The sequence below is a fragment of the Salminus brasiliensis genome, chromosome 17, assembly GCF_030463535.1.
Source record: "Salminus brasiliensis chromosome 17, fSalBra1.hap2, whole genome shotgun sequence".
NCBI lineage: Eukaryota > Metazoa > Chordata > Actinopteri > Characiformes > Bryconidae > Salminus > Salminus brasiliensis.
The window spans coordinates 29,976,041-30,003,195 of record NC_132894.1 but is presented as its reverse complement, the minus strand read 5'-3'; the positions used below and the strand labels follow the sequence as shown (position 1 = coordinate 30,003,195).

General features: G+C 41.6%; 2 protein-coding genes across 7 annotated transcripts in view; both read left to right on the top strand.

The window, feature by feature from the left end:
* Positions 1–9,143, top strand: part of myo9aa (myosin IXAa) — a 131,047-nt gene extending 121,904 nt beyond the window's left edge. For 4 of the 6 annotated variants that reach the window (XM_072660959.1, XM_072660961.1, XM_072660962.1 and 1 more), the window contains 11 exons: positions 20–81; positions 305–497; positions 634–762; positions 1,853–1,958; positions 2,056–2,187; positions 2,291–2,414; positions 3,586–3,639; positions 4,030–4,047; positions 5,537–5,739; positions 6,798–6,940; positions 7,041–9,143. In XM_072660959.1, the coding sequence (XP_072517060.1) occupies positions 20–81; positions 305–497; positions 634–762; positions 1,853–1,958; positions 2,056–2,187; positions 2,291–2,414; positions 3,586–3,639; positions 4,030–4,047; positions 5,537–5,739; positions 6,798–6,940; positions 7,041–7,480 (1,604 nt within the window). In that variant the 3' untranslated portion in view covers positions 7,481–9,143. The remainder of the gene's footprint in view (positions 1–19; positions 82–304; positions 498–633; positions 763–1,852; positions 1,959–2,055; positions 2,188–2,290; positions 2,415–3,585; positions 3,640–4,029; positions 4,048–5,536; positions 5,740–6,797; positions 6,941–7,040) is intronic. The other 2 variants (XM_072660958.1, XM_072660960.1) reach the window with 2 other exon arrangements.
* Positions 9,144–13,368: 4,225 nt separating this feature from the next.
* scamp2l (secretory carrier membrane protein 2, like) lies at positions 13,369–26,076 on the top strand. Its single transcript, XM_072660783.1, has 9 exons — positions 13,369–13,497; positions 15,084–15,161; positions 15,438–15,521; positions 16,704–16,818; positions 16,902–17,030; positions 18,492–18,651; positions 19,782–19,883; positions 21,112–21,229; positions 21,668–26,076. The coding sequence occupies exons 1-9, from the start codon at positions 13,441–13,443 to the stop codon at positions 21,806–21,808; spliced, it is 984 nt and encodes a 327-aa protein (XP_072516884.1). The 5' UTR covers positions 13,369–13,440; the 3' UTR covers positions 21,809–26,076.
* Positions 26,077–27,155: the final 1,079 nt, after the last annotated feature.

Here is a 27,155-nt window from a genome sequence, read left to right as displayed (position 1 = left end):
ATGTCTGTGTCGTGTGTAGTGTGCCGGTACGCCTGCCACAGAAAGTGCTGTCTGAAGATGACCACCAAATGCAGCAAGAAGGTAAGGAATTTCCCGCTGTAATGACTATCACATGTGATTGGCACTTAATTGTTGCCGCTTACTGGAAACCGCAGTTTCATGTCATGAGACAGAAATGACAATAAGCTCAATTGTTCTTTTTTCTTTTTTGCCCTGACGTTTTAGCTTGTTCAGTGGACTTGTCCAGATCAGTGATCAGACTTTTAAAGACTGTTCTGAATTACTGCTCTGTTTTTGTGCACAGTACGATCCCGAACTGTCATCTAGGCAGTTTGGAGTGGATGTGTCTCGTTTGACCAACGACGAGCGCTCTGTACCTCTGGTGGTGGAGAAACTCATCAACTATATTGAAATGCATGGCCTTTACACAGAGGGCATCTACAGGAAGTCTGGCTCCACCAATAAGATCAAAGAACTGAAGCAGGGTCTGGACACAGGTACGGCACTTGAAACAGCCAGCACAGACAATAGCATACGGGCTGCCAGTGTGGAGCCGTGTTATGGTTCGCCCTGAGCAGCAACACGTTCACAGGTCTACTGTTTGATCTCTCTCCATTGTTATCTGTCCCTCAGATGTGAGCAGTATGAATCTGGATGAGTACAACATTCACGTCATTGCCAGCGTTTTCAAGCAGTGGTTGCGTGATTTGCCCAATCCCCTTATGACCTTCGAACTGTATGAGGAATTCCTGAGAGCCATGGGTTAGTGGTTTGTCTGGCTTTATTCCAGCTTAATTCTTCACCTTTTCTTTTAACTGTTTGTGCAGAGCTGGGTGTAGGCCTTTGGAGGCACCTAAGCTGGATTTTTTTGCTCCCCATCTGCTAGTGTGTGTATACATTTGGTTAATACATAAGTGAACAAAAATTCGGCACGTTTTAAACTTTTATTTGTAGTAAATTTAACAATGTGTATGTAACCAAAGGTGTCCAAAGATGGTGTGTGTATATGTGTGTATATGTGTGTATATGTGTGTATATGTGTGTATATGTGTGTATATGTGTGTATGTGTGTGTATATATATATATATATATATATATATATATATATATATATGTATATGTGTGTGTGTGTGTGTGTGTGTGTGTGTATGTGTGTGTGTATATATATATATATATATATATATATATATATATATATATATATATGTGTGTGTGTGTGTGTGTATGTGTATATATATATATATATATATATATATATATATATATATAGTTGCTGGCATGAAAAATCCTTGTATCTCCAAAATGGCACCTTTACGGGAGAAGGGAAAAAAACAGGCTCAGAGTGGCTCAGTGGACCAGGGGTCACAAGTTTGAATCCCGAGCCATGCCACATTACCATTAGCAACCAGAGTTCGAAAAGAGCCGGTGGTCGGCTTTGCACGTATTGGAGGAGACATGTGTTAAGTCTTTACCCTCCTAGAGCATTGCTAGTGTTAGGGGAAGTTATGAATGAATGGGTTAATGGGCAAAATTGGAAGACAAAAGAGGAAAATTCGACAAACAAAAAAAAGGAAGTCTTTATTTCTTCCATACTTGAGCATCTTTTAAACAACATAAATGTGCAGAAGTGTTCAGGAGGGGCACTGGATTTAATTGTTTAAGTGCCTTTCTGATAACTATGCGCTTAAGACCAGTGTATAGCCCACTCTGGGCCTCAAAACTCTGCCCTCAAAACCAGTTTGTCTAAACTACAGCTTTAGACAGTTATTAAAAGTTATCATTGTTCGTGGGTGGTACAGGTTTGGGTAATCTAGCACAAAACTAATCTTTGCCCTCTTTATGCTATGTACAGGCCTTCAGGACAAAAAGGAGGTGATACGTGGGGTGTATTCCGTGATAGATCAGCTTAGCAGGACTCATCTGAATACACTGGAAAGACTCATCTTCCACCTGGTCAGGTGAGAGACGAACTCTAAACATCTCAGTCTCATGTAAATTTTAACTGTGACCACATTGGTTTCTAAACGTTCTTGTATCTTTTCTTGCCGTGTCCAGGATTGCGCTGCAAGAAGAGACCAACAGGATGTCTGCCAACGCGTTGGCTATTGTCTTTGCCCCCTGTATACTCCGTTGTCCAGACACCATTGACCCGCTGCAGAGTGTTCAGGACATCGGCAAAACCACAGCGTACGTTATGACACACCTCTGAGGGTGAGATGAGGGAGCAGTATTGTAAGCACAGATTGCTGTAGATTAATATTTTGCATGTTTTGGGGTTTTGTCTTTACAGATGTGTGGAACTGATCATTTGTGAGCAGATGAACAAGTACAGAGCCCGGCTGAAGGACATCAACAGTCTGGAGTTTGCTGAAAATAAAGCCAAGAGTCGACTGACACTCATTCGCAGGTCCATGGTAAGGACAACAGTAGCAGTAGCAAGCACATTTAAGAAATACTCCAGTGTTTTTCAACCTGATCTCTATCTGCCACAGCTGCAGGATGATACTTTCATCTGTAGTAGAAGCCATTGAGCAGTTGCTGATTTCTCTCAGTGAACCACGTTTCTGAATTCCACGAAGTCAGAGTTCTCTTGTAGTGGGATTTTACAGGCTTTTGTGTGAATATGAGAAAACTTTTGGGAATGTAAACGTAACCAGAATTGTGGTAAGCTTTGGGAGAAGTTGACCAACCATGGTTGCCTCTGGCACTTGTGACAACCATGATGATAGATTAACAGTGTTCCACTAACTAGAAGTTTTTAATTAATGTGAAAAGACAGTCTGTCTTAATAGCAGTCGGTGCTCTAAAAGCAGCTGTAAAGCAGCTCAATCTGATTTAACAAACATCTGAGGTGTGCATGAAGACCCTTATAAAGGTTATGCTCCTGAATGGGGCAGTGACAAACACTGTTCTTGACTGCATCTAAATAATGATGTAAAACTTTCTTTTCCAGTCTGTTTCTTTGGCTGATCTTTCGACTGATCTGTTGTCCATGGCCTTACTAAATAATGGAAGAGCTGATTAGCATGTGGATCCACATAGTGTTTGTTGTTTGTTTGTTGTTTTGAGTTTTTTTTTCTAGTTTGCCCATTTTATGAGAAGCAAAGAATAGGGTTTTGAAGACATTCTGGCAGTATACAGGATATTTCTATATTTCTTGATGTTTTTATATTGTTTATATTGTATTCACTTTGCAACCTTAAAACCCATATAGTAAAATGAGGGCTGTCCTGTATAGTTAGCTAATGGCTTCTATTTTTCTATTATAGTCTATTATAGAGAAAGTGTTTTTCTGTTCTTCTCCAAATACAGGGAATCACTAACAAATTATTGACCTCTGTAACTCCTGATTCCATACAGATGCAGATTGAGATCAACTTGGAAAAGCACTGAAATATTTCTTTAATTATGAGATCCTACTTCCGCATAAAACTATACATATGTCTTATAAACTATACACCCGCATCTATACACCAACACTCCAACCCACATCTCAACTTTTGATCCCTATATTTGCTCCTTCCTGTTCCTTTAACTCAATTTTCTCCTCTCCCTATCCTTCTTCCCCTCTCCTCTCTAATCCAGAAACCCGTAGTAATCGCAGTTAGGTTTATGAGCATAACCCGCAGTGCAGCGGCGGTAGGTACTCACTAACTCCAGCCTCATCTTGTGGCAGCCTCATTGGTCACGTCCGCAGTGTCACAGCACTGTGTAGTGTCTCTGTCTCCATCGCCACAGCACACCAGTGCGAGGCCTTGGCCTGTATCTTTGTCCCACTCATTCAGATCACTTACGCTGGCGCTTAACCAAAAGCCTGTCCAGTTACTGTAGCTCGGCACTGTACCAGCGGCACGTTTGCTTTCAAGTGTGGGCATTCATCCTTGGCCGTGGCTCATGTTCATAGTGTTGTGTTCGCAACTTTGCAGCGTGCTTTCTTTTCAGCCATAGGTTTCCCATCTCATCAAGCCCATGAGCTAATATGTTGTACCCTTTTTCTTTCCCTTTAATCTTTTATGTGGCAACCTGCAGTCAAATGCAGCCAAAAAGGTAAAGGAGAGTATATGCAGCTGTGTTTCTGTGCTGTTATTACCAGCTGTTCTGTGCTTCTGTAGTGATTAGTGAGATTAAGTGAGTGCTTTAAAAGGAACAGTAGCCTCGGAAAGCATGGCTTGTTGTGGAAGCAGCGCTTTCATTTGAGAGCTGTCTGAACGAAAAGGAAAAGTTTAGTGAAAAATCTAATGTACAGTTTTGTTGTGGATCAACAAAGACATTTAGAAGTTTGCTTTTTTAGTTTTGCGCTGGACGTGATGGAAGCTTATAATTCACACTCTAACATTATAGTCATAAACAGATCTACAGGTTATTCAGTGTGAGGGTTCACTTACTTTTTCTAGCCTGCAATGTGGATGTTCACTCAGTATGCCCAATAAAAGACATGAACAGACCACATTTTAGTTGTAATCAATCCAGGAATCCAGATAATTTCAAATGGTCCTCAAAAGGTCTTTTTTTCTTCTTCAATATGTATGTTCTCTTCTAAATTAACCCAGAACCAAACATGGGTTTGTTTCTTTTTCATATGTATTATACATTTAACAAAGAATTCTTATATTTAAATATATATTACCACATTTTGAAAGAATTTGTGTAGCATTTATTTTTTCACCATTAAATTTATCACACCTGAGGACATCTTAGAAAAATAAAATCAATTTAATAGAAAATTAAATCTACCCCCTGAAAATTTCTGAGGTCAAATACATTCTGAAGAACACTGAAGCAATACTGTTAATTTAATATTCGATGATTAGACTATTTCACTCTATTCACTATATTTCTAACTGGACATTACAACAGCATAATGTTATATTTATCTGCCAGTATAATGATTCCCAGTGGATACTTCCAGAGACATGGTTGACTTTTGGTAAAGGTGTATTCCAAACTGCTTTGTATTTTGTTCCAGTGTATTTTTTTAATGACTTCTTTAAAGTTAAGAAATAAAAAGTAGTTAAGTAAGAAGTTTGACGTTGTTTATTTTATCACACAGATGAATGACCTAAATCGGTCACTTTAGTAACAGTACTAAAAAGAATATATTTTAACAAAAATTTATCCACACATGCAATTCAAGCTTCAAAAAAGCAGTGTTGTTTAAGTGTTAATTAATTAATTAATTAATTAATTAATTAATTAATTAATTAAAATCAGTATGTATTAGAGTGCCATAGTTTACTTGTGTCATGATTTAGGCATACATTTGGCATAACGCTAAATGATGGAGCAATATAGGTAAGCTCCCATGACTTGTTAGCTACATTAGTCTTGTGGTTCCAGTGCAAAACTAAAGAAGCCAGCCTCAGACACCTAACATGTCCAACATCAGCTGTATGTGAGATAACTAAGTACATTTGAGTGTTTCTAAACTGTTCCTCTAAAGCTGTGTCATCACAAGTTCAGGAGATAAAACTGGTTGTTATTTTGCAGCAGCCAACAGCTGCAACTAAACTAATGCTGTGTGCTTTGTGTTTGGCAGGGTAAGGGGAGAGTGCGAAGGGTGAGCCATCACACACCTTCTCCTCCGGTCAGTCCTCGCTCTCCCTGTGCCCCCGAGGCCATGGAGGAGAGTGGAGATGAGGAAGCAGGTAGAGACCCAGAGGTGACGGAGCAGCAGCAGGCCGCCATGCAGCAGGAAGAGAAGGTTCTCACTGAACAGATTGAGAGCCTGCAGAAAGAGAAGTGAGTGTGCAACCACTGCTGTTCAAAAGTTTGGACTCACATGTCCTATTAATGATACGTAAGGCATTGTGTATTCTATATACGATAACAGCTTAAGCTATAGAGGTTTAAATGTAGTTCACTACTACACAGTTTACACACCATATGTTTAATTCAGTATGTTGGGGAAACAATTACTACATGATAAATAAATGCTGTTATTATGTATTAACAACATTTAAGAGATTTGATCACCACTTTTAAAATATGTGGCATTCTCAGTTGTACACATTGTCGTTGTTATACAAAAACGTATCTTCATTTTTGCTGTAAATCTGGCTACATACACAAACACACAAATACAGACACTGTATGAATGAAATACTGAGACACCTGCTCAATTATTGCCATTCCTGCTTTTGTTGGAATAACTGTCTCTACTGTCCAGGGAAGACTTTCTACTAAATTTGGGGCATTGCTGTAAGGTTTTGATAGCATTCAGCGACAAGAGTGTCATTAAGGTCAGGATGTTTAGTAATTACCACCTCACCTCATCCTCAACTCATCCCAAGAACACTGATTGGAGCACCATCATTTCAGAGAGCACAGTTCCTCTGTTCCAGTGCTGCTCTATGCTGTGTGATTATTTATTTATTTATTTATTTAAATCAGTATGTTTTACAGTACCATAGTTTACCTCAGTATGCTCAGTGCTATTGGGGGCTTTATGCCCCTCTAGCCTATGCCGGGCATTATAATGCATTGTGCCAGCAGGTTCAAGTTTATCTGCTCCAGAGAGTCCTTTTCTATTGGCAGTACTCCTCTACAAGGACTAGACAAGCTGTGTGTTTTGCACATCTGTATCAGCAATGGATGCTTGAACTTAGCATTCAGTAAAAGGGGTGTCCACAACACTAAACATTAGGACATATCGTCTAGACCTACGTCCAACATTATATGTCTGTCTTTTGTTTTTTTATTAATAAATAAATAAAAATGGGTCTGTTTACAGCAATTGTTTTATATTACTGATTGCTGCTTTTATAGAGAAAGCTGAAATGTTGTTCTTAACTCTGTAGGGAGGAGCTGACTTTCGAGATGCTGTCCTTGGAGCCACGAGCTTCAGATGATGAGACTCTGGAGTCAGAGGCGTCTATAGGGACTGCAGACAGCTCTGAGAATCTGAACGTTGACTCTGAAGGTGCCACTTCTGACTTCTCTGGTATGTTTCTGTGTACCTGTGAGAGTTCTCTACACTGTTTTGTTGTATCAGCTCTTCACTGTGCTGTTTGCTGACCACATCATGCCTCTCTACCTTTCAGAGAGAGGCCCAGCGCTGGCCGCCACCCGACCCAAGAAGTCTGAGGGCAAGAGCAGGCGAATTTTGCGGAGGCAGCCTGACTCACTGGACTCCGTTGACTCTGGCTCTACAGCCTCATCCGTCTCCTCGTCTCATCTGCACCCAGCCCCCTCGTCCTACCGCTTCCACCTGCGCACTAAATCACCTTCGCCTGGCTTGTTCCGCTCTGGCCTGGCTGATGACGGCCCGGATGCTTCCGATCTGCAGGACAGCGAGGAGAGGCCACGCTTCACCAGCCGGGGCACGTTTAACCCGGAGAAGGGCAAACAGAAACTGCGGGGGACCAAGTACTCACCCCTGAGGCACCGTGACCCTCCGGAAGGCGGGAGCCACCACAAGAGAGAACCGGACCTACCGCCACAACAGCTAGTGTTGTACGGCACCAACGAATTCATGGTATGAAAGCCACGGTGGCCACTCCTCCGGTCAGAGAGCCACTCTGTTTTGTTTCGTTTTTTTCTTTTCCCTCGCTAGCTCGCTCATCAGCGCCCCTGTCCCCGTCCATGTCCGTGAGCCAGCAGAACAGTCCCGAAGTGCCATGTCCATGGAGAGGCAGGACGACGGGGATCGGAGAGGCTCTGCTGGGAGTGAAGTGCCGTGCGATGTGGCTGCACATTTAAAGTTTGCAGATTCAGGAGCTGGGTGGAGCGCATAGACAGGGTAAAGGGAATAAGAAGCAGAGGGAGGCAAAGGCGGCAGGATGCACTCAGCTACAGCCGGCTCTCCACAGCAGATGCACATCCGAGTTGCCGTTGCAGATCCAGGAGACAAAGCCATTGATAGTGCACACTCCACAAACTCAAGCGAAACCATTGGCTGCTTTTGAAGTTTACAGTTTATAACCATGTAAGCAGCGCGCTCTATAATTACATGTATGTATTTTTGCTCCCAAGCCTATTTAATAAATTTTAATGACATGGTATATATATATATATATATATAAATATATAAATATAAATATATAAAAATATACTATGTGATATAAAAATGTATAAAGCCGGAACACCAGTGGTTTTTTTCTGGGTTGTTAAATTCATGTATTTATCTTCTGCCTGTCACGGATACATTTGGAAAAGAAGCGATGTATGGGAGCAGACAGTGGCCATGTGCGAGTGGGTGTGTGTATGAACATGTAGTGTGTGTGTGTGTGTGTGTGCGTGTGTGTGTGTGTGAGAAGGAGTGTCTGTATAATTATGTGAAAACCACTTGATGGTGTTTGAAGTTTTCGCTGCTTTTTTGTTTTGGTGTTGTTTTGTGTGGAGGGTATTCTTGGCATCAAAGGGACCAAGCTAGCTGGTGTGTTAATAGACCAGCGGATCCCGGCTAAATGAAGACTCAGCAGTGTTTTAAATCACAGCCTACTGTAGAAATCCTCATCCAGCAGTCCTGTCCTTTTTTTTTTTTTTTTTTTTTTTTTTTTTTACACGTTTAGCATATGTACAGCTGTGTTACTGAGCAAAAACGACCGTGTGTGACTGAGTCAAGTCCCATTGTGGACCTGCATGTTTGCCTGCCACCAGTCTCAAGATGAAGCCAAAGTTGTGCTCAATGATTGAGCTTCCATAAACGCGTCCCGTCCTTTTGACTACATCATTAGCAGTACTTTCCTCAAAGGGATATGGATTGACTAGTCTGCTGTCTGAAGAGCATCACTACACTCAGTTCCCACATGACTATCATTTTCCAGACATGACCCGAAACACACACGCAATTTCTTACTTTTTGACAGTTTGAATTTGGCAGATGTTCTTTACATTATCTCTAAATTTTAGGATAAATGGACCAATAGAAATGCTCCAAAATGATTTGGAATAAAACCTTTTTACATTGACTTACATTGAAATTTAAGAATTGCATCCAAACCAAGCTATTCTCTGCTAAGCCCCTCTGTAAGCCCACTGGAATATCCTCAGACTTTTCACCTGAAGGTGTTTGTGCAGAGCCTCGTTTCCATATGGTTTTGGCGTTTGACATCATGGTATAGTGCTGAAGGGAGTGTGCTATTCACCGAAGGCCTGCTTTTCACACACACACACACACACACACACACACACACACACACACACTTACAATACATGTGAAAAAGACGCCCTGTCGTGTGAACTGATGCTATCTCCTAATCTCTCCTGTCTGAGGTATAATCTTTCATTGTTGGCCGTAGCCACGCTGCCTGCAGGACTGAGCGAAGTGCACAATCCCCTCCTCAGCATTATGTTCCGTTATGCAGAGGTGTGTGTGAGTGTGTGTGTGAGTGTGTGTGTGTGTGTATATAAAGTGCATTTAGAGAAGTGTTTTTTACCAAAAGATGAAAATGATGTCAGTGGTTGTAAACGAAAAGGAAAAACAAACATTTTGAACAAAAAAATGTATCAGCTTATTAAATTAAAGCTGGAACAGTGTCCGAGTGTTTACTTCTTTACGTGTGTGTGTGTGTGTGTGTGTGTGTGTGTGTGTGTGTGTGTGTGTGTGTGTGTGTGTGTGTGTGTATACAGCGTGTGCTCAGAAAAACCCTGTTCACACAAAGAAAGGATGGGGTGTTGCCAAAATGTCTGTCCTAATTAACCACTGACTAGCTATTCACCAATCAGCCATAACATTAAAACCACTAACTATATGGTTCCAATGGCAGCTGTCCAGGGGTGGGATATATTAGGCAGCAAGTGAACAGTCAGTTGCTGAAGGTGGTCAGTTAAAAGCAGGAGAAATGGGCAAGCATAAGAATCTGAGCCACTGTGACAAGAAAGTATCCTGATCTACTAGATTTAGGAGCATTGCTGTGAGGATTTGATTGCATTCAGTGATGAGAGCAGTTAGTAAGGTCAGGATCTTGGATGATCACTACACCCCACATCCGAAACATATCGAATGGAGCACCAACCATCATTCAGAGAACACAGCTCTTCCACTGCTCCACAGCTCAATGCTGGGGGGCTTTACACCCCTCTAGCCCACACCTGGCATTAGGCAGCATGGTCACAGATTCATGTTTTTCTGCTCCAGAGAGTCTTAATCTATTGGCAGTACTTCTCTACAGGGACTAGACAAGCTGTGTGTCTGTGTGTGTGCATGCATAATTTAGCTGAATGCATTCTTTAGAATGGGTGTCCACAAACATTTGTATGTTTATGTACATTTGTACAATTAATATTTACTAAACAGAAATCATTAATAATCATTATTTACTTACAGATTGTTATCATAAGGTTATTTTATTTATCAAATATCATATTTACTTAAATGTGTCTGACAGGCCATTCTGTAAAACTACACATAAATCTTTCAAAAAGCAGCAATAATGAGCACTTTAGTAAAAATATATAATCATTTACTAAATAAAAAAGATTATTACATTAACAATGATAATTATTTACTTTTACTTTACATATTAAAGATCAGCGTGATAATTATTTATTTTCAGTTATGTTTTAATAATTGCGTAATTGTTGTTATGTTTTTAAATGTTAATGTTTGTAAAGTTATTTACTTCATTCTTTAAGTCTTGATTCATCAGTCAGTGCTGTCTGTTTACTGTAGCGGAGTTTAGACGTGTTGTAAACATCTGGGAGACGTTTTTATTAGGTGAGATTAGACGACGTAAAGGTGTGAAAGCTTCATTCTCTCTCACACACTCTCATTCTCTCTCTCACACTCTCTCATTCTCTCTCATTCTCTCTCACACACTCATTCTCTCTCTCACACTCTCTCATTCTCTCTCACACACTCTCTCTCATTCTCTCTCACACACTCATTCTCTCTCTCACACTCATTCTCTCTCATTCTCTCTCACACACTCTCTCTCATTCTCTCTCACACACTCTCTCTCATTCTCTCTCACACACTCATTCTCTCTCTCACACTCTCATTCTCTCTCATTCTCTCTCACACACTCTCTCTCATTCTCTCTCACACACTCATTCTCTCTCTCACACTCTCACACACTCTCTCATTCTCTCTCACACTCTCATTCTCTCTCACACTCATTCTCTCTCTCACACACTCATTCTCTCTCTCACACTCTCACACACTCTCATTCTCTCACACACACTCATTCTCTCTCTCTCATTCTCTCTCTCTCATTCTCTCTCACACACTCATTCTCTTACTCTCACACACTCATTCTCTCACACACACTCATTCTCTTACTCTCACACACTCATTCTCTTACTCTCACACACTCATTCTCTCACACACTCATTCTCTTACTCACACACACTCATTCTCTCTCTCACACTCATTCTCTCTCACTCATTCTCTCTCACACTCATTCTCTCTCACACACTCATTCTCTCTCACACACACTCATTCTCTCTCACACGCACACTCATTCTCTCTCACACACACTCTCATTCTCTCTCTCACACTCATTCTCTCTCACACACTCATTCTCTCTCACACACACACTCATTCTCTCTCACACACTCTCTCTCATTCTCTCTCACACACTCTCTCTCATTCTCTCTCACACACACACTCTCTCTCTCATTCTCTCACACACTCATTCTCTCACACACTCTCTCATTCTCTCTCACACACACACACTCTCATTCTCTCTCACACACACTCTCATTCTCTCACACACTCATTCTCTCTCTCACACACTCATTCTCTCTCACACACTCTCATTCTCTCACACACACTCTCATTCTCTCACACACACTCATTCTCTCTCTCATTCTCTCTCTCTCATTCTCTCTCACACACTCATTCTCTTACTCTCACACACTCATTCTCTTACTCACACACACTCATTCTCTCACACACACTCATTCTCTCTCACACTCATTCTCTCTCACACACTCATTCTCTCTCACACACACTCATTCTCTCTCACACACACTCATTCTCTCACACACACACTCATTCTCTCACACACTCATTCTCTCTCTCACACACTCATTCTCTCTCTCACACACTCATTCTCTCACACACTCATTCTCTCTCACACTCATTCTCTCTCACACACTCATTCTCTCTCACACACACTCATTCTCTCTCACACACACTCATTCTCTCTCACACACACTCATTCTCTCACACACACACTCATTCTCTCACACACTCATTCTCTCTCACACACACTCATTCTCTCACACACTCATTCTCTCTCTCACACACTCATTCTCTCTCACACTCATTTTCTCTCATTCTCTCTCACACTCTCTCATTTACTCTCTCACACACACACTCATTCTCTCTCTCTCACACACACTCTCACACACTCATTCTCTCTCTCTCACACACTCATTCTCTCTCACACACACTCTCTCATTCTCTCACACACTCATTCTCTCTCTCACACACACACACACTCTCTCACACACTCATTCTCTCTCACACACGCATTCTCTCTCTCTCTCTCTCATTTACTCTCTCTCTCACACACACACACACACACTCATTCTCTCTCTCTCTCTCACACACTCTCTCTCTCACTCTCTCTCACACACACTCTCTCTCTCTCTCTCTCTCACACACTCTCTCTCACACACTCATTCTCTCTCTCTCACACACTCTCTCTCTCTCTCTCTCACACACTCATTCTCTCTCTCTCTCTCTCACTCTCTCACACACTCTCTCTCTCACTCTCTCTCTCACACACTCTCTCTCTCTCTCTCTCTCTCACACACTCATTCTCTCTCTCTCTCTCTCACTCTCTCACACACTCTCTCTCTCACTCTCTCTCACACACACTCTCTCTCTCTCTCTCTCTCACACACTCTCTCTCACACACTCATTCTCTCTCTCACACACACTCTCTCTCTCTCACACACACTCTCTCTCTCTCTCTCACTGCTGGTCCAACCTGAGCGACTGGAACCGGGAGAGTCACGTGAGGAGGTTTGTCAGCACGCCTGCGCGAGAGGCGGTGCGTTGGCCGATTCAGTTCAGCGAGCCGATTCCTTTGAACTGCCTGATTCGATGAATTGTATCTGATTCAATTATTTATTTTCGTTTATTCTGTAAACGTGAATAAAGGCAATTTTCTCTAAATAAAAAGATCACTTCAGTGTCCGCTACCTCTGAATGTCCTCACTAATCTGATTTAAAAGGATGTCGAGCATAAACGCGACAGAAAACTAAAACTGCAGAGGTTATTCTTATGATGTTATTATTATAATTACTGGAGTTAAATTGTGAAGGATTAGACTGTAAAGATTCCAGCAGTCATGAAAATGTTTACCCGGTAACACGAACACGCTTCAAAACAATGAATAAGCTGGTGAATCGGTTCGATGAACTGATTCAATGTGTTCTAAGGAAACCTGTTTTAGACGGTCGACTCGTTCATGACTCGTTCACGAAGCGGGCAGGTGCCAACAGCAGCGAGTGATACACCTGTACTGCAGCTACCTGAGGCCAACATGTCTGGGTTCGACAGCAACCCCTTCGTCCATCCAGTCGATGTCAACCCTTTCCAGGTAAAGAGCGACAGAGCCGCACTTTCACTCTTCCCTAAATCGGTAACCGAGCTTCGTTTAAGAGCCGCAAACTTTGTGAGCGAAACCTGTTAGTTTGGTTGGTTTCGGCCTCCGGTAGGCCCCGCCTTTTCAACAACCTCGGTGAGATTGACAGGTCGCTTGGCCAATCAAATTGGACTTGGTAGAAACGTAAACCAATGACGAGCTGGGGCCGATCGAGGAAGTGCGCTGCATTCAACTAGCTAGTATTGCTATTAAATATAGATTAGCTTTAATTACCTTCATATTTAATTCCAGTCCTGAGTGTAGAGTAATGTTAGATTTACTGATTAGGTGTTTAATACTGACCCTGAACCCCCCCTTTACTGACCCCTCTTGTGTCTGCGGTGGCGATGCTGGGTGTTGTCAGTGGGAGCTGTGGGGTGTAATGGGATCTGCAGGATGGTGTTCAGGTGTTTCCTTAGGGCTTCACTTAGAGAGAAAGCCTCTCCAGAGCTGCAGGGTTAATGCTCATATAGAAGAGTTCTGTAGTGTATATCTGTTTCACTGACACACAGACGAGGAAACACCTTTACAGTATTGAAATATAATAAAGTATTTATTAAATAGTGCTTTACAGCTCTATATATATATATATATATATATATATATATATATATATATATATATAATAAAACACTAATATATAAATCTATTTATATATATATTAGTGTGTGTATAATTCATATTTACTAAACTAAATATTTTATAATGATTTAATAACAAAGTATTATTGATGTTAATTAATTACATTCACACTTATCATTAGATTATATTTTAATGCCATTATTCATGAAAAAATCATTAAATATCAATGTGTATATATATAATATAATAAAACACTAATATATAAATATATTTATATATATATTAGTGTGTGTATAATTCATATTTACTAAACTAAATATTTTATAATGATTTAATAACAAAGTATTAATGATGTTAATTAATTACATTCACACTTATCATTAGATTATATTTTAATGCCATTACTCATAAGCTCATTATTCATGAAAATCAATAAATATCAATGTATGTGTATGTGTGTGTGTGTGTGTATCTGAAGGCAACACTTATGTTGATACTTTAATAAACATTTTAATGGTTTCTCTTGCTTATAACAGCATTAAAGTGATGTTTAGATCTATAATATAAAATTATAATGTGTCCAGCTTGCTGAGTATGTTATTTATTTTGGTAATACCTCAGCTCAAACTTTTGGATCTTTTTCCAAAAAAGACAAAGTAAGAATATTTGATAATTAACTAATACGTTGGTGGTTCCTGTTGTATTGTGGGTAACCCCTCTATACCTGTATAACATGCTTAAAATCTCCCAAATATACCAAAGACAGGAACAACAGGATCTCTGCTGATGAACCCCTGCATTATTAATATCTGATGCTGATAAAGTGGGCCTTTTTTAATTTATTTCGTCAGTCTAAATAAGATGATGCTTTATTAAACGTAGTTTAATGCTTCCTCCTACTTTCAAACAGCCTGGGTTTAAACCTGTATTCATGTTGATGCTCTTGGATATCTTGTCAGGATCCGTCAGTGACCCAGGTGACGAACACTAACACAGAGGGAATAGAGGAGTTCAACCCATTCTCAGCCAGGGCCTTGGTAAGACACTTGAAAGCCTTGTTGAGACATGTACCACCCTTATTTCACATGATCAGACTAGATTATGGCTCAAGGTAATGTCAAAGGACTGTCAAAGCTGGAGAAAAATAAAGACTAGTGTGTGACAGTCTCTTTCAGTTATGTGTATGAATGACATGCAAAACATTAGCGTTATCTCTCTCTCTCTCTCTCTCTCTCTCTCTCTCTCTGTCTCTCTCTCTCTCTCTCTCTCTCTCTCTCCCTGCTCTCTCTCTCTCTCCCTGCTCTCTGTTAAAGGATGATCTCAGTGGAAGCACCATACCTGTTACAGCCGCCTCTCAGCCTGCTGTACTGCAGCCCACAGTGGAGCCCAGTCCTCGGGTCAGTTTACCTCAGACTCTCCTCTCCTCTCCTCTCCTCTCCTCTGAGATCTCGGAGGCTTATGGGCACAAACACTGTATTCTGGAAATCATGTACTTCAGAAATGTAGAAACTACATGTCCAGTAGTTTCATTTTGGCTGCAAAATGCTATATGGGCAAAAGTATTGGGACACATACACATTACCCCTACATGAGCTTTTATGACATTTCATTTTAAATGTTGGTCTCTTGGTTGGTCTTTGCGGCTCTAACTTTGCGTAGTCTGCCACTTTGGGGTGGGGGGGGGACTGAATAAAGCACCTGAATTCAATGATTAAGAGCTGTGTCCCAATACTTTTGTCCAAATAGTGTATATTTTACTATCAGCTATATTTATAATTGATTTAAACAGTGCAAAACTAGCCGTTCATCTGAATTACTGAATTGCCTTCATGCAGTTCAGTGCAGTATGAAGGTGCGATGTGAGGGAATGCCATCTGTAAAAAAAAAACTCCAGGCGTCTTAGAGAGTCTCTCTAAGATGGCCCTCCCTCTCCCCCACCATTCAGCATGATGCTGGCTAGTGTGAGCGTCTGTTAGCTGATGTAAGAGAATTGGCAGTTAGTGTTCTCCTCCAAGAGCGCTAAGCTGTCCAATGCTGCTGCATTAGCATGAGTTTAAAAAGACGTGTCTCAGAGTGGTGCAACAGCCTAAGCGTTGGCTCTATCATCAGGAGACTGCAGGTTTTGTCCCAGTGATGCTGCGGCCTAATTGGCATAATTGTCCTTTGAATTGGTATTTTTTGCTCTTGGGCTCCCCCTACAGTAGTGTACAGAGAGTTTAATCCACTTTTACTCCACTGCAGTAAATACAAATCACGCCTTATGGACATGCTTCTGTTCTCAATTATTTGTTGACAAGCTGAGAAATACAGAGGTCTGAAGGTAAAGGAGCGTGTGGACCGAGGCGGTAGAGTAATTTTACACTAATATATGTTCGGGTTACTCAACATGCAGATCCACCAAAGTTCTGTTGTGCAGTATCAGCGTTTCCAGCCTGGAGTGGGAATGACCGAGATGCCGCAGTCAGTGGAAGATCACCATGATTCTGAAAGCTGCTATTTTTAAGAAAATTGCCATGTAGTGTTGCTACTCTGTATTAGAAGAAGATGTTGTAACTGAGCCTGTGCGCTGTGTTGTGCAGGCGACTGCAGCTGCCGCTCAGGCAGAGCTCCTGAAGCAGCAGGCCGAGCTGGAGAGGAAAGCAGCCGAGCTGCAGCGAAAAGAGGAGGAGCTCCAGAGCAGAGACACGGCCAGGGGTGAGCAGAGCCAGATCATACAGATAAAAGCTTGATCACCCTGCTACAAAAGAGAAATTTAAACAATAAATCACTGTTTACAGGCAAAGAAAACAACTGGCCACCGCTGCCCAAGTTCTTACCAATAAAGCCATGCTTCTACCAGGACTTCAATGAGGAGATCCCCCTGGAATTCCAAAAAGTCTGCAAGATGATGTACTACCTCTGGATGTGTAAGTACACGCTTTAGATATGTACAGCTTACGTGCTGCAAGGTGGTTGTTCTGCTATTGCTGAGCAGTTACCATAAGGTTGGTAGGTGGTTGCCATGCTTTTGCTAGGCAATCACTATGGTGTCCTTAATGGTTGCTAGGTTGTTGTTAGGTAGTTGTTTTGTGGTTGGTACTGCTAGGTAGTTGCTTTGCCATATCTAATGGTTACTAGGGTATTAAAGGTGCATGTTATGCTGCGTGGTTGCTAGGTAATCACTGTCGTTTACCTAATGGTAGTTAGGTTTATTGTTAGGTAGTTGTTACGTGATTGGTACTGCCAGGCAGTTCCTTTGCCATATCTAATGATTACTGAAGTATTCAAGGTACATACTATGCTGTGTGGTTGCTAAGTAATCACTATAGTGTCCCTAATGGTTGCTAGGTTGTTGTTAGGTAGTTGTTTTGTGGTTGGTACTGCCAGGTAGTTGCTTTACCCTATCTAATGGTTGCTAGGGTATTCAAGGTGCATGTTATGTTGTGTGGTTGCTAGGTAATCACTATGGTTTCTCAAATGGTTGCTAGGTTGTTGTTAGGTAGTTGTTACATGGTTGGTACTGCTAGGTAGTTGCTTTGCCCTATCTAATGGTTGCTAGGGTATTCCAGGTGCATGCTGTGTGACATGAAAACCGAAGATGGTCCCACAGAATTCTGGATAACATTCCTGTGGGAGAAATCAGATGAAAACAGGTGCTAAACAGAAACCATATGATGATGTGCAAATGCACACACAGCTTTAGAGAAGCTGTCACCTTTAGAGAAGGACTGCCAATAGAATAGATGTCTCAGATAAACATGAACAAAAATTAGGCATGGTGCCAACCATGTGGTTTTGGTTGGTGCAGTGCAACAGATAACACCACTACCTGCTAGTGAGCTACCACACCATGTAGGAGACCAGGGTTTGTTTCCCGGTCTGGGTGACTGTGTTGTGCTATACCAATACAGGAGTCCTTGGACCAGACTCCTAAGACTACATTGGCCCTTCTCTGTAATACAAGTAACCTTGTAAGTCACTCTGGATAAGAGCATCAGCTAAATGCCATAAATGTAAATGGCATAAGTTAGAGCGTTGGGGATGAGGTGGGGTGGTGATCATCCAATATCCTGCCCTCACTACTTCTCAGATCAAATCTTCTCAGCAGTGCTTCAAACTCTAGTAAAAAGCCTTCATTCCTGGACAGTAGAGACAGTTACTCCAACAAAAGCAGGATAAACTCTTTTTAGGACCCTAGATTGTGGAAGAAACAATGAATGAGCAGGTGTCCCAATACTTTTGTCCATATAGTGTATGTGTGAGGAATCTTTATCACACACGGCCGTCTTGACCTGTGTTTACTCTGAGACTTGTTCAAAGCAAACATTTCACAAACTGAACTCTGTGAATGATTGTACACATTTCTGTTCATTCTTGCTGGCCCGCAGATCACTGTGTGACGCTGTTCCTCAACCTGCTGGCGTGTCTGGCCTACTTCACTGTGGACGCTCAGTATGGGATAGACTTCGGCCTCTCCATCCTCTGGTTCATTCTCTTCAGCCCTGGAGCTTTCGTCTGCTGGTACAGGCCTGTCTACAAGGCCTTCAAGTGAGTTGAACGTAAAGCAGTGATCCAGAAATCAGATCTATCATATCCGGTGTCTGAGGTGTGCTCTTTTAGCCATGTGCTAGTTGATATTTAGCTAGTTTAGTATCAAATACACTTGCTTGTGTGGTTTCTGACACTGTATTACACACTGCTATCTAAGGAGACTTGTGTAGTTGAAAACAGTAGCAGTGCTACGTACCTGATATTCGTACCATTGTCCCTGTTTGTAGATAACAGCATCCTAGCTAACAAAACGATCGTTGGAGCAACCTCAGAATGGCTTTAAAGGTGAAAGCGAATACATATTATATGATGTCCTCACAACATTCCAGGAAAGCCCCCATTTTAGTCCAGTAAACATTTACAGGGTGTAACTTTTTGGACTTTCCAGCGCCCAGTTTCCCAACACCATTTTAGTGTTAAAATCATCTCAACTGGAGAGAGAGAGAGTGTTCGGTGCTTCTTTAACATTTAAGAATCATCTTCTTATTCAAGCAACGTTATGTAGCATTTTTAGCTTAAAATAACAGATCAAAATCATGTTGCTGCTCCACTGGTCTGTAACAGAAAGGGTAGCGCCTCTATCCTGGCTGCTCTGGGCTCGGCACTCTGCTAACTGAACTGTGTAGCTTTGGCAGGGGATCGCTCGTGAGACCTGTGTAACACTGCATAACTCGAGTCATATGTGCTTGTCCTTTAATGGCGTCCCAGAGCATAAATTCCACTTCCCGACAGTAGGAAGAGATCAGGTGTGAGACATACCAAATTTTGCTGTGTAATATTGCTGCATTAAGTTATTTGAGCAAAAATGGGCCGACCAAATATTTTCTGTGAACGTTGCCAAATTTACGTCACAGTGTTTCCAGAACGTCTTGCTGAACATTAAATGCATAACATTATTTTTCTACAGGGACTAGACAAGCTCTGTGTGTGTATGCATTTGCACAACTGTGCTACTTCTAGTAGCTGAATGCATTCATTAGAAGGGTTGTCCACAAACATTTGGACATGTAGTGTATTTGCATGAAATATATCAGCTATTGGCACGTCTGCAGTATGACGACGCTGATATTGTCATTTTGTTTAAATGACTGTGTGCATCTTTCTGCGTCTTGTGTTTTGGGTGACAGGTCGGACAGTTCCTTCAGTTTCTTCTTTTTCTTCTTCATCTTCTCCTTCCAAGTGATCGTGTACATCATTCAGAGTGTGGGAATCCCCAGGTGGGGAAACAGGTTTGTAAATGCACTTTAATTTAGCGTCTCTGCTCCTGAGGGCCTTTTAACTTGTGTGATGTGTGTGTGTGAGACAGCATGCTTGTTAGGTATGAGCATCTTTTGTTCTCTTTTCATGCACATCCTTACTCTCTGGTCTGCTGCAGTGTGCACTGTTCACTGTTTGGGTGTGTGAGTGGATTTACCTTCATCATAAATCATCATAAATCCCCCCCCCCCCCTCCCTTTTTTTTTTTTTTTTTTTTTTTTTTTTTTTGCAGTAGGACAGTGTGTGCATACAGTGTGTGCATGGAAAGGCTTATGTTTTTTTTAGCTATTTCCCAGTGATTGACTTTGGGTTGATATTCAGTAATTAATCACAGTAATTAAGGGGTTGTTGGTATCCTGGTGATAGCGTAATTGAAGTAAGCCAGCAACCAGAAGGTGTTCGGTTTCAGTCACAGGTCCAACTGTAAGTTTTGGGTATGGTCTTTGGGATAAGGCACTTGCCTCCCTCACTGCCCCAGGTGGTGCTCTGCTGGCTCTGCTTTGTTGCATATTGGAAATAGTTAGGCTGTAAAAAAGACCAGTTTGGTATACTTGTATATGACTTACTTACTAGGGGTACAAGAAAATATCGTTATACTGAAGAATTGCACCACTAACCAGATACTGTTTAATACAACGCTACGTTCTAGACATGCATGCTTTGTTTTATTAAGACAGATTCTAAGAACTCGCTGTGAGAGCGTGGTTAGTGGAGGTTGCTAGCTCTGCTGTGCTCTGATACTCACTGTATTGGGCAGAGTGATGTACTCTCGGGAGGAGTATCTGGTTAGTGGTGTTAAAAGCCTTCACTCTGCTTCCCCCACGAGACTCATTACTTTTACACATTCTACTAATATGTAAGTTTTAGTCAAATATGGTGGCAGACTTTAGGCGTTCAGCACTTGGAGCAGATTTAAGCACTGACTGCTGTGAGCAAGGTCCTTATTCCCATCTAGCGGTTGAATGAGGGACTGCAGTGTCTTGTGACTTGTGTCTTATGAATCACATTGCAAGTTTCGGCTAAATTATTGCATGTTTGGGCTGAATATCGACCGCTACTGATACATGGTAGATCAATACTTCCAGGAGACTAATGAGTTATGGGGGTGAAGAACTGAAGTGTGGGCCCACTTCAGTACATTACATATTGTTTAAAAGTGTGGACGGCTGTTACATCACTGTGATGCTGCTTATTTTTCAGTGGTTGGATCTCCTCCATCTCTGTGATCAGAAACAATCTTCCAGTTGCTGTGTTCATGATGGTGGTGGCTGGGTTCTTCACAGTCAATGCAGTGCTGGCAGTGATTTTGCTGAAAATGGTAAGTCAAGTGTGAGTCACAATACGTCAGCAGCCTTCTTTTGTTTTAATGTCTAGTTAATAGTGATTAAAGCGTTTGTTTTTTCTAGTAAAACTATATGCTATAGTACTTCTGAAGGTGTATTACCCAGAGGTAAATCGGCTTCACCCTGGAGGAAATGATTTGTAGACATTGACTTCAACATATGACTGGAGTTTGCAGATAGTTGAGGAGAGAACTTAGGCTGAAGCTCATGTTAGAAGGTAGAGATGGAAATGAATAGGCTGTTGGATTAGGTAGAGCTTCAGGCATGGGCCTTCTTCCAAACACGGCTGATTTAAACTCTGTTTAAGTAATACTGTTTTTTCATACATTCAAACATTCCTTCAAACCAGCTTCTACCTCATTCTTACAGCCTAGTTTCTTGCCCTCTGACCTGGTCCTCTCATTTTCCTGCAGGTCCACTCTAAGTACAGGCGGACGGGCGCAAGCTTCCAGAAGGCCCAGGAGGAGTTCTCTCAGGGCGTCGTCACCAACAGATCCTTCCAGACTGCTGCAGCCACTGCAGCCTCCTCCGCTGTCCAGGGAGCCTTTCAGTAACACTGGAGCTGACTACATCCACTCTGTGCCTTGGGAGGTGTTTCACAAAGCAGGGTTTCTCAAAAACTAAAGCTAGAGATCATTATACAGATCCCCGTTGGACAAGCTTGCCTCTGAGCTTAAAGGAATACTTCACTGTTTTTCAAACTAATCTGGGTCTGCTGCATCTGTAGCATACATCTGATTACCACGGACAGGCATTTAAGCATGTCTCTGCACTTAAACTGAGAAATCCTGCTTTGTGAAATACCTCACCGTCCTGCACTAATGCTCTACAACAACACTACTCTGTCTTGCACTCTTTACAGGCTGCTGAAGGAACTTGGTTACTGAAGGAATAGGCTATAGGTGGTACATTAGAGGTCGGTATGGAAAGAGAAATTAAACGAGAATAGAAATACTTTTATAATAGGATTTTTTTAAGTCTTACTCTGAGTAGTAGCACTGGCTCAGGAAGCCACTCCATTAACACACAGCATTGTGGAGTGCTTCAGTGTGTTCAGAGGAGAACATCATTGTGTAGGTCATGATTAATGGACCAATAGAAACAGTTAAAAATGGCTTGGGATGAAATCTTGCTACATAAATGTACAGCACCGTGCAAAGGTCTTCAAAAGTCTTCTACCTGAGTTTAGGTGTAAAAGCTATTTATTTGGGTAGTCTCCTTCATTTGCTGAGGAAAACACCAATATTGGAATTAGGGGCCTGTATGGGTAGCCCAACCAATGTTTTTCTCCTTGGGTTCCACGTTGGCCCCACATATGGTCCAGTAGGTATGAGACCAGTAGGGGTTAAACATAAATAAACATAAATATGGGATTTCAGTGGGACCCATGTGAGATTAAGGTGGTCTTTAACAATGTGTTCTAGTAACAACACATGTACAAACCCACTCGAGCCCATGCCCACCTGGAACCCACCTAGTCCACGTTCCACCCATGTGAGCCCCATATGAGCATGTTGGCTGGGCAAATGTGGACTTTTTGATTGGAAAAGTGTATAATTTGACCAGGGGTGTCTAAACAATTGCATAAAGGATGTTTTTGCAAGCAAAAGCACATCTACTGCCAAGATACAGGATTTTTGCACAGTAATGTACAGGTTCTGATGTGACTTTGGTAGTGTTCTCCTCCACACAGAAGGTGAAAGTGTCTGCCGCCTGGTATCTCCCTCCCACTGACAGCACAGCTGATTGTAGCTTCAATTGGATCCAATTTGCAGGGAATACATAGCACAGATGGGCCTCAAACCTAAATCCTGATGTGTGTAGTGCGCTGCTGAGCTGAGCTTTTTACTGGGGAGCTGGTTTCCTAAACCCAGATTCAGCTTAGTTGAAGTTCATTGGTAAATCACTGTTGATGTTACCTGACTGGGTTTAATCTCCGTCCCCTAAAGCAGGCCTTGATATGATTGATCATATTTAAGAATGTAAAATAGTAATGGGGAAATCATAGGGAACATTATTTTATTGTTTTTTATTTGATGTGATGACACTGTAAGGCGGTTTCTGTAACCACGGGCACAGTCCGATAAGTTGGGTGTCGGTTCCAGTGTGGGCCGGCCCACCATACCACTATACCAAGAGTCTGTGGGCAAGACTCCTAACTCCACTGTCACTCACACAAGGTGCTACAAATGGTTCTTTGAGCAATGCCATAGAAGAGCCACTACGAAGAACCTTTAAATTGGTAAAGAAAATGTACATACTACTTTAAACCATTAAAGGGTTCTTTACACTCAGCTCGTCTGTTTTATCAACATGGTTCCTCATGGAAGCTCTGCTGTGGCATCCCTCAGAGAACCCTTTGTAGCACCCTAAAGTTTTTTAAGAGTGCAGGCCGATTGAAGTGAACATCACTCTGGATAAGGAGTGTCTGCCCCACGCCTTAAATGTAAATGTAGATCTCGAAGAAATAATAAAGTGACCAATTATAAGCATTGTGATTTTAATCATAACAGAAATGATTTGATTATTCTGATTTGAACGTTCCTGCTCAAACGTGGCAGATGATTTATACAAACTCAGCAAAAGCAGAGTGTATCCATGTTAAAGAGTTAAATGTGCCCGTCGTTTCAGAGCTCTCTGAATGAACTGATGTGTTAATATGTTAATAAGTTTATGTGTTAATGTGGGCTGCTATCATAGCGCAGAATGATGAACTACATCATGGTCGGAGTGCTTCTTGTGTAGTAAAGTTACAGTAGATGTTAGTTTAGAGTTTTTAGCACATTTGAAGGATGCAAGTGATTTAGAGCATTCCTCAGGGAACCCTAGACGTGCTCCAAATACATAAAGATGTGAAGAGAGCAAACATGTGAACCATCTAGAAGTCCCTGAGGACCCTGGTTTGGGAACTGCTGATGTAGAGGTGTGATGGTGCTGCTTCTCGATGCAAGATATTGTAAGATTGTAAGCTGTAGTTTCTCTTTTCCTTTTCCCGAATCTCACTGGAAGCCAGAGGTGGGCAATGTGTCAATATGATGACGTTTAATCATGATTCTAATTTATTGTGATAAATGATATTATAGTCTTTTGTACATTAAGTCCTGCAGAGCTCCATGATGAGCAGTTTTCTGGCTGTATTTCTGGGAGTACTGTCAGGATTTAACAATCATCCAATAACAATGTAGCTACTGGTGGTGTGGTCACTGTTACAGGTGATTTACATACACACGCCACTTCTCTATCAGCTTTAGGTCTCTTGTAATTATTTGGGTGTATCTAACAATTTTAGATCATAAATTTAATTATACAATTATCAGAAATATAAATATAATTACCCTCACCATATTACATTTACATTTTAGAATGATGAGGGAAATTCTGTTAGGACTCTTGAGACACACTTGTAGTCAGATCTGAAGTTGGTACATGTGTATGTTAAATGACTGGAATGACTGGAATATAAGGACTGTACATGTGTAGTTCTAGTTATTAGAGACACTAAAGGCCATCGCACACCGGACATGCTGTGCTGCACCCCGTCACTATATGTACGTGCATATAGGTACGCACACCAGCGCCTACATCCGTGGGACCGTTAAGAACACTGTTCAGTTCCTCAGTGTGAAAATGAAAAGCAAAACGATACAAAAACAAAATAATTATAAAAAATCCAGTATTGTGACTTGAAATTTACATTAAATGCACTATTTTAAAAGAAACATTTCAGTTGGAGTAAGCTGGCTCCCCACGGCTTACTCCCTTGTGGGTGGGGCGAGGAGAAGCTGATCAACAAAATAGGGAAATACCCAGAGCTATATAACACTAGCCACAGAATTTCTGGCACTAATTTGGTACTGACAGCTAACCCATCTATTCGTAGCTTGCCCTAGCAAGCTTAATGCATGTCTCCTGTAATACATGTGAAAACAGCCACCTCCTCTTTTCAAACTGCCGTCAATGCTGCATCACCAGGCAGCTGACCTGCTCAAAGGAAAGGGCTGAGTCGTCAGCTCCACCACACCAGCTAACAGACCCAACATTGCAGTGATGAGGGGAAAGCTCACCCTCTACTCAGTCAGTTCTGCTCTCTCAGACTCCGGCTGCTGATGGCAAAGCGGCGTGGCCCGTGGATTGTTCATGTTCATATAGAATGTTCATTGGTGCTCTCAGAAATCTCACCAATGCTGCACGGCACGTCCGGTGTGCGGCGGCCTTTAGTGACCAGTGTGATCAACTACACAGTTGGTTGTAGTTCAGTGTGTTAAATGATCAAACAATCAGCAAAATAAAATCTGATCATGTGTTGCAGAAGTGCCTAAATTAATATTGTGATATTTTTGCCATATCGCCCACCCCTACTGGAACCCACGCTGAGCAACTCTGTACGATATGCTGAAAATCTGTTTCGAGCGTCTGCTCCCACTCTTACTGCTTCCTGTTTGAGGTTCTCGTTCTGGATCTGGATCTCGATCCGTCCTTTACTGTTACTAGATGTTGCATTCCTGGCACACTTTTTAAACTCATGTTTTTTCAGTGTTCTCCAGCAATAATGAACGAACAAAGCCTGTATTCTGTATTTAAAAGGAGATGTTTATGTTAAGCTTATGTTGACGTGTGTCTTTCTGATGTGGAGCGGGATATTTTATGTTATCAGGTATTATTTAAAGCTCAGCCCAAGCTCAGTTTCCGTGTATATTTACTGTTCAGTCTGAAAGGGAAGGGAATGTTAGAGGAGGTCATTGAGGATATTCTGTTATTTTGTGTACTGAAATATTGTAGTTATGAATTGGTTGAAGAATTAAAGTGCTTTGGGAGATACATACACACTTTGTTGTCTTTGTGTATTATAGTATTTTATGATTTAATAATAAGTCTTTGTAAATAATATATATATATATATGATTATTCTTATTTATATCTATATATACAGTGGGGGAAACAAGTATTTAGTCAGTCACCAATTGTGCAAGTTCTCCCACTTAAAAAAATGAGAGAGGCCTGTAATTGACATCATAGGTAGACCTCAACTATGAGAGACTAAATGAGAAAAAAAAATCCAGTCTGATTTTTAAAGAATTTATTTGCAAATAATGGTGGAAAATAAGTATTTGGTCAATAACAAAAGTTCATCTCAATACTTTGTTATATATCCTTTGTTGGCAATGACAGAGGTCAAACGTTTTCTGTAAGTCTTCACAAGGTTGGCACACACCGTTGCTGGTATGTTGGTCCATTCCTCCATGCAGATCTCCTCTAGAGCAGTGATATTTTGGGGCTGTCGGCGACACAGACTTTCAACTCCCTCCAAAGATTTTCTATGGGGTTGAGATCTGGAGACTGGCTAGGCCACTCCAGGATCTTGAAATGCTTCTTTAGAAGCCACTCCTTTGTTGCCCTGGCAGTGTGCTTGGGATCATTGTCATGCTGAAAGACCCAGCCACGTTTCATCTTCAATGCCCTTGCTGATGGAAGGAGGTTTGCACTCAAAATCTCACAATACATGGCCCCATTCATTCTTTCATGTACACAGACCAGTCGTCCTAGTCCCTTTGCAGAGAAACAGCCCCAAAGCATGATGTTGCCACCCCCATGCTTCACAGTTGGTATGCTGTTCTTTGAATGCAACTCAGCATTCACTCTCCTCCAAACACAACGAGTTGTGTTTGTACCAAACAGTTCTACTTTGGTTTCATCGGACCATAAGACATTCTCCCAATACTCTTCCGGAACATCCAAATGCGCTCTAGCAAACTCAGACGTGCCCGGATATGTACTGGCTTAAGCAGGGGAACACGTCTGGCACTGCAAGATCTGAGTCCCTGGCGGCGTAGTGTGTTACTGATGGTAGCCTTTGTAACGTTGGTCCCAGCTTTCTGCAGGTCATTCGCTAGGTTCCCCGTG